The sequence below is a fragment of the Tachysurus vachellii genome, chromosome 2 (assembly GCF_030014155.1).
Source record: "Tachysurus vachellii isolate PV-2020 chromosome 2, HZAU_Pvac_v1, whole genome shotgun sequence".
Classification (NCBI taxonomy): domain Eukaryota; kingdom Metazoa; phylum Chordata; class Actinopteri; order Siluriformes; family Bagridae; genus Tachysurus; species Tachysurus vachellii.
The window spans coordinates 25,052,757-25,060,992 of NC_083461.1; the positions used below are offsets into that span (position 1 = coordinate 25,052,757).

At 40.3% G+C, this 8,236-nt stretch overlaps 1 protein-coding gene across 1 annotated transcript in view; it reads right to left on the reverse strand.

Moving 5' to 3' along the window:
• Positions 1 to 3,248: 3,248 nt before the first annotated feature.
• ube2d1b (ubiquitin-conjugating enzyme E2D 1b) overlaps positions 3,249 to 8,236 on the reverse strand; it is an 8,511-nt gene continuing 3,523 nt past the window's right edge. The window contains exons 4-7 of the mRNA XM_060863980.1: positions 7,116 to 7,193; positions 6,916 to 7,021; positions 6,323 to 6,416; positions 3,249 to 3,975 (exon numbers count right to left, since the gene is read on the reverse strand). Coding sequence (XP_060719963.1) covers positions 3,930 to 3,975; positions 6,323 to 6,416; positions 6,916 to 7,021; positions 7,116 to 7,193 — 324 coding nt within the window. The 3' untranslated portion in view covers positions 3,249 to 3,929. The remainder of the gene's footprint in view (positions 3,976 to 6,322; positions 6,417 to 6,915; positions 7,022 to 7,115; positions 7,194 to 8,236) is intronic.

Here is an 8,236-nt window from a genome sequence, read left to right on the forward strand (position 1 = left end):
TTTCACTGCACACTCAGTATCGTGTCCTTTATTCCACACAGACGACGAGTTTAACTCTAAAAACGTGTTTAGGGAAACGCTTCAACATTTATGATTACTTCCGGGTTATGAGCTTATTTATCACGTTAAAAGTCATGAGCGTTTTGTGATTTATTTCATTTTACTCCTTAATACACGTCATGTGAGAAAAAACAAGCTTTAAACCAATCAGTAGTATTTAAATATGTAAAACAATCACAAACAGACTTCTCTATATATAAATATATATATAAATAAATATATATACTGTTTAGAGATATATGAGTGTAACTGGGATCCTGTGGCCAACTGTGAGGCCATTGCACAAGAGTATAAAGTGTTTCAGTAACAGTGACGCAGAGGAAATTGCATCAGCTGTAATTAAACTATCTGATTTTTCTTGGTTGAATGTGTGTATTATTATAAAAATGACCTACAGTAGTGAATTTCATCAGACACAATCACAGGTTCCCTGAGTGTTCATTCAGCTTAATGAAGTCAGGCTGAGATGTTAGGTGAGGATTCTGGGGTGCTGGCGGTGTTACAGCTCATACTGAAGGTGTTTGGTTGGCTCAAGTTCTCTCACTCCGGGGTTGGAAAAGTGTGTCTTCATGGAGCTCCGTGCTTAGTGCACAGGTGCATTGTCATGCTGGAACAGCTTTGGGCTTCTGAGCACACAGAGACAGTCGGTACACGGTGTACTGACAGTGTACTGACAGCGTACTGACAGCATACTGACTGTCAGTACAAGTTCAGTACACTGTCGGTACAAGTTCAGTACGCTGTCGGTACACGTTCAGTACGCTGTCGGTACACGTTCAGTACGCTGTCGGTACACGTTCAGTACGCTGTCGGTACACGTTCAGTACGCTGTCGGTACACGTTCAGTACGCTGTCGGTACACGTTCAATACACGTTCAGTACACGTTCAGTACGCTGTCAGTACGCTGTCAGTACACTGTCAGTACACGTTCAATACACGTTCAATACACGTTCAGTACACGTTCAGTACACGTTCAATACACGTTCAATACACACTGTGTATTGAACGTGTACTAATGTGTATTGAATGTGTACTGACTGTGTACTGAATGTGAACTGACTGTACTGAACATGTACTGACAGTGTACTGAACGTGTACTAACAGTGTACTGAACGTGTACTAACAGTGTACTGAACGTCAGTACACATTCAGTACACGGTCAGTACACATTCAATACACAGTCAGTACACAGTCAGTACACATTCAATACACATTAGTACACATTCAATACACAGTCAGTACACATTCAATACACATTCAAAACAAACTCAGTACATAGTCAATACACATTCAATACACAGTCAGTACACATTCAATACACATTAGAAGACATTCAATACAGTCAGTACACATTCAGATACACAGCCTAACACAGTCAATCGTGTTTCTTTTCTGAGAATAACATTTTAGACATTCATAATATTGTTATTAGACCACATGAATGAATTTAAAGAATTAATGTCTATTTTAGAGAAAAAAAACCTGATCAGGATAAAGACAGATCAGTAGATAAGTGTAAAAGCAGATAGTTTGTGCTGAACAACACGTATAGATGAAATTAATGAATGTGAAAAAGACTTAAGACTTTTTTTTTTATATTTAAACAGAACTAAACTTTGCTTTCTGTAGTAATCTTATTCGTCTAATTATGAATCTCATTACAGACACTTACAGACAAACCTGCTTTTAGGTATGACTGCATACCGCACATGTCATAAAATCCACAAGCAAATGATCTTTAAAAGGGAATTATCTCTGAGGCAAAATTTTTATACTATTCAAAGCTTGTGGTGCATTTTATAACAGTCACAAAGCAGCTTTACAGAAAGTTTTTTTTTTAATCAGAAGCTGAATAATTTTTTTCCTCCTGTTTGGTTGTGTCTCTGTTTCATTTTCTCCAGAATTGTCATTATTTACCCTTTAAAATGTGCTGTTTTGGAGACAGTGTTTTGCACCATGATCCTGCTGGCCATATATTTAAAATCCACTGTAAACAAATTGTCGTAATGACTAAGTGACTAAGGAAGCGACTGCAATGGAAAAATATCTCTTATCAGTTAATGATGATTGCAGGTTATTATCCAGCTTAAAAACAGTTCAAAGTAGAAAACAAAATATTATGCGACTTCCTGTGGGATATATTCTGGACTTGTTTTTTTTCCTCCCAGACATTCCATGTGAGTAAGATATGAGAAGCAAATCGGATGGAAAGTAAAGTATTACATACATCTATAGATGTTAAGGTTCTCTTTACTGGCAGTGACACAGATGACATGCTGAGTATACTGGATACGATATGGGGCAGTGTTTGGGGCATCATCATACTTGAAAAGGGAAAGAGATATGATGGTTATTAAGATTAAGATTGAACTTGATTAGATACATGTGAAGACCCGAACATAATCATTCTTTTAATTGTCTGGATGGATTCAGTCTATTCTGGGAACACCGGACATGTGGAATGAATACTGTACACACTAAACGGAAAGAGAATCCTGCACAATACACAACCGTATTAATATTAAAACATAAATATATTCATAATGTCATTTATTCACCTACCAGGATGTTTTAGGAGGTTGTAAAGAAAGCAGACACAGTAATCATGTGGAACTCCGTATAGACAGAAACTGGAGCTCGGGATCAAACCAACCCAATACACACACACACTCGTACACACTCTCAGACTAACTCTCAGTCAACTGTACATCAGTGTTTCCTGTACCATTTCTTGCACATACTGCTGCTCCATGCACATTTTTGCCATATTGAATTCCCCTCTTGCACTTTATTCACTACTGAACTGTGCGTCAGTGCCACACTGTCTCGTCTCTTATCGTACTGTACACACTTTATGCAGTACTGTGCAGGTCTATGTAGTGTACATAGTGTCTCCTGATTTTACTGTGTACCAGCTGTGTGGTTGTAATTGGACTCAGTTTTACATAACGTCTGAATGAAACAAAAAATTTCCTACAGATGACACCTGACACCATCATGTGCACTGTTACTGTTACACCTCGATTGCCCCATCAGCTCGAGACGACCATCGCGGTCGGCCATGATTCACGATTCGTGATTCAGACGTAAACAATAGGAATTATGGGCCGTCTAATAAGAATCTCCTCGGCTGCACCTGTTTAAAAAACGGGTATAAAAATGGCAAAAAAGCGCAAACAGAGACACATCATCTTAAAACAAATTTTAATGAAAAAAAAAAATAAAAATCAAGTATAGTTACATTTTAACTATACAATAAAAATATCTAAAGAAAATGGATCTGATTGAATGAGAAAAAGTTAACAGTTCCTTAATGTTCCACTCCTGGGGTAACTACAGCTGTACAATGGCATGCCAATCTTAAATACTATCGAGTATAGAATAAAGAAAATGCAAAGTGCCCAACACCACCCCTGTAGGAGAGGGAACGGGGCATGGAACGGGGCAGGGGTGGAAAAGGGCAGGGGGCGTGGAACAGGGCAGGGAGCGGGGCAAGGAACGGGGTGAGGAACGGGGCGAGGAACAGGGTGAGGAACGGGGCAGGGGGCGGGGTGAGGAACAGGGTGAGGAACAGGGTGAGGAACAGGGTGAGGAACGGGGTGAGGAACGGGGTGAGGAACGGGGTGAGGAACGGGGTGCGGAATGCACAGTTTGAATAATCGTTTGTTTTGTGCAAAATAAAATGCTCCCCAATGAAATACTAATTCAGCTATTCTTATTGATCATTGCAGATAATGAATGTTATCAATACAATGTGTTTAAGAATAAAACCTATGTACTCTCACTCGCTCTCTTTCTCTTTTTTATTATTTTTTTAAGATACTAGAATTGACAGTGATCTGTGACTTAAAAAATGTCCATTAAGTCTTCACATTGCATACTTTTGGGTCCATTCTCTTGCTAGTCTGTTGTATCTGGGGAAAAAAAATAAATAAATAATAATAATAATAATAATAATAAAAAATGTAAAAATGATCTCAGTCTCACACACACACACATACACACACTCCTGTTATGACTTACTGTGTAACAGGTTAGTACATTTATAGAGAACAACAAAAACAGTTCAGTTTAGCAACTTAAAATTCTCTAAAGGGAAACGCTTAAAGGCTTAAACTGAGCTTTTCTACATTTAATATTCCAGGTGGAACCTGTTTTAAAGTTTGAATCTTTAATAATCTACCTTCCCCCTAAAAGGAGCACTGAGCACTGTATTAGGAACAGTATACTAATGCTAGGTAAAGCCTCCTTATGCTCGAAAAACAACCTCAGTTCTTCATAGAATGGATTCCACAAATATGTTGGAAGGTTTCCTTTGAAATTCTGGTGCATGTTGATATAATGACATGGTGTGCTTTCATTCTGTGAACCTGTCGGAGACATTCACAAGGTATAACACCAATCTGGATTCAGAGCCTGTGACTGGGAGGACCACTGAAGACCACTAAAGACCACTGAAGATCACTAAAGACCGCTGAAGACCACTAAAGACCGCTGAAGACCACTAAAGACCGCTGAAGACCACTAAAGACCGCTGAAGACCACTAAAGACCACTGAAGACCACTAAAGACCACTGAAGATCACTAAAGACCGCTGAAGACCACTAAAGACCGCTGAAGACCACTAAAGACCGCTGAAGACCACTAAAGACCACTGAAGACCACTAAAGACCACTGAAGACCACTAAAGACCGCTGAAGACCACTAAAGACCACTGAAGACCACTGAAGACCACTGAAGACCACTGAAGACCACTGAAGATCGCTAAAGACCACTAACGATCACTAAAGACCACTGAAGATCACTAAAGACCACTGAAGATCACTAAAGACCACTGAAGATCACTAAAGACCACTGAAGACCATTAAAGACCACTGAAGATCACTAAAGACCACTAAAGACTACTAAAGACCACTGAAGATCACTAAAGACCACTAAAGACCACTGAAGATCTCTAAAGACCACTGAAGACCACTGAAGATCACTAAAGACCAGTAAAAAGATCACTAAAGACCCCTGAAGACCCCTGAAGACCACTAAAGACCAATGAAAATCACTAAAGACCACTAAAGACCACTAAAGATCACTGAAGATCACTAAAGACCCTTGCAGAACATTAAAGACCACTGAAGATCACTGAAGATCACTGAAGATCACTGAAGATCACTGAAGACCACTGAAGATCACTAAAGACCACTAAAGACCACTAAAGATCACTGAAGACCACTGAAGATCACTGAAGATCACTAAAGACCACTGAAGATCACTAAAGACCACTAAAAATCACTAAAGACCACTGAAGATCACTAAAGACCCTTGCAGAACATTAAAGACCACTGAAGACCACTGAAGACCACTGAAGACCACTGAAGATCACTGAAGACCACTGAAGACCACTGAAGACCACTGAAGATCACTGAAGATCACTGAAGACCACTGAAGATCACTGAAGACCACTGAAGATCACTGAAGATCACTAAAGACCACTAAAGACCACTAAAGACCACTGAAGATCACTGAAGACCACTGAAGACCACTGAAGATCACTAAAGACCACTGAAGATCACTAAAGACCACTAAAAATCACTAAAGACCACTAAAAATCACTAAAGACCACTAAAGACTGCTAAAGACCATGTTCATGACTCCAGTTTGAGATGATTATCATGCTGGAAGTTGCCATTGTGGTCATAAAGGGCACACCACCTCCACCAGTGGACTGCTCACACAAGGCAGGTTGGCTTCATGTATTTATTCTCCTGGTGCTACATTCTGACCCTACCATCGGTGAACCTCAGCAGAAATCCAGCTTCATCACAACAGGCTACGGTTTTCCAATCTTCTAGTGATCTTCAGCTGTAGCCCATCCTCACGATCGACATGTTGTGCATCCTGAGATGGTTTCACCACAATTGTACAGAGTGAATATCTGAGTTAAGCTCAAACCGGTCTGGTCGTTCTCTACTGACCTCTCATTAAAAACTCATTTCCGTCTGCAGAATCGATGCTCGCTGTATGTTTCTTTCTTTATTGCCCCATTCTGAGCAAACTCTAGACTCTGTATTTCAATTATAGAAATACAATAACTTTCCTCTGAACGTTGTTATCGCACTGCTGCCACGTGATTGGCTGACCAGATGACAGCGTGACAGAACGGGTGTTCCTAATAAAGTGCTCAAAGAGTTTATTCAAAATGATTTAATGATCTTATCTAGGATAAGTAGTAAGAGCGCAACGTGCACGCGACAGAAACACACTTACTTTTCTTTGTCTGATTTGTAGATGTGTGCTATGTCTGGGACTAAGGGGTCATCAGGGTTTGGGTCACAGAGCAGGGAGCAGATGGACAACAGAACTGATTAAAAGAGAACACAAGGTTAGAAACAATCTCTAACAATAATAATGGAGTGAAATCATATTCGGAGCCGTTTTATTTCTTTTATACAGAAGCGACGTGAGCTCTTTATCCAGTTAGAGCTTTTAAGCTCTAAAAAGCTCTAACTGGATAAAGAGATGAGTTAGTCCCTTAAATGAAAGAACTTAAATTAGCAGCTATAAAGAATCTTTCCCTAAAGTATCACTTCTTCCTGCCTTTTTTAAAACGAAAACAGTTACAGACTAATCGGAAAGTACGACATCCTCCGTCATGAAGGTTAACTGTTTTAAGACTTACTCACACCCGAAACTCCTTCAGTAAATGTTACGTCAATGTCTCCTTACTGAAAACCTCAGCATATCAGATTCTTAAATAACACAATGTTCTTAAACAATAAAAAATGTATTATGTTGGACATCCACTATACAGGTCCCTGTGCATGAGCTGTTACTATAATAACGAATTGACGTGTGCTTACCTTTTGAGACGGTTAGTGCTGGAGACCACTGTGACCTCAAGATGTCCAAGCAAATACTTCCGTTACTGTTTATGTTCGGGTGATAGATTTTCGTCGTGAATGCTACCTATTTGATGGCAGAAAACAATATAAAATCGTGCGTTAAGTTGAATTTCTGTTAAATGGAATGAGGTGAAGGCAGAACAGGTTACTGTGGTTACCTTAGGAGGCTTGAAGGGATAATCTGTGGGAAAGTGGATGGTGAGGAAGAAGACCCCGCCTTGGTACGGACTGTCGGTCTGTTAGAGGGAAAGAGAAGCGAAAATGAAGCTGTATTCTATTTGTTTCGCAATGCCGTGTTTTGGTGAGATGTTTGGCACACGTTTGCTGTGGTCTAAATCGAATGTGTTCTGGCGCCTCTGGAGCGCTGGTCTGGTTTCAGACTCAGTTGACTGTATCGACCCCTGGTGCATTTGTGTTCGTCTTATGTCATGGCTAATGCACAACCACTTCAACACAACATTTTGTTCTCATTATTTTGGTGCTGTTATTAACAACACACACACACACACACAGAGACACACACAGAGACACACACACAGAGACACACACACAGAGACACACACACAGAGACACACACACAGAGACACACACACACACACAGACACACAGACACACAGACACACACACAGACACACAGACACACAGACACACACACACACACAGACACACACACACAGACACACACACACACACGCCCCTTTTCCACCGAGGCAGTTTGAGTGCTGGTTCGGAGCCAGAGCCTAATTTCGAACCAGTTCTTTCTTTTTTCGACAGCCAAAGCACCGGCTCTGAACCAGGAAAAGTGGCTCTTAAGTAGCACCAAAACGCCGCTGGTCTAGACTTAACCGCTTGTGTCAGGGGCTGTGGGCGGGGCTACTGTTAGCGCATTTGATAATGTACCTTAAGTATACTAATGTTTAATACTTTTACTTTACCGCGATATGATACATTATCAGCACACGATAGTAAGTAGCTACATGCTAAGGCTACCTTTTTATTGTGTTAATGATAAAATAATGTTATGTACTTTCTCGATTACAACCTCCGTTTATACTGATTACATGGAGCTGCACGTACACGTTGGATTTGTGGTGTTTGGATGCTAATTTAGGTTCACAAAGCCATGAGCATTCGGTATCCGGTTCTTTTTGGTGGAAAAGGGGCATAAATCCACCGCGGAGACACACACACAGAGACACACACACAGACACACACACACACAGACACACACACACTCATCATGGCTATTGCACAACAACATTTTGTTCTTATTATTTTG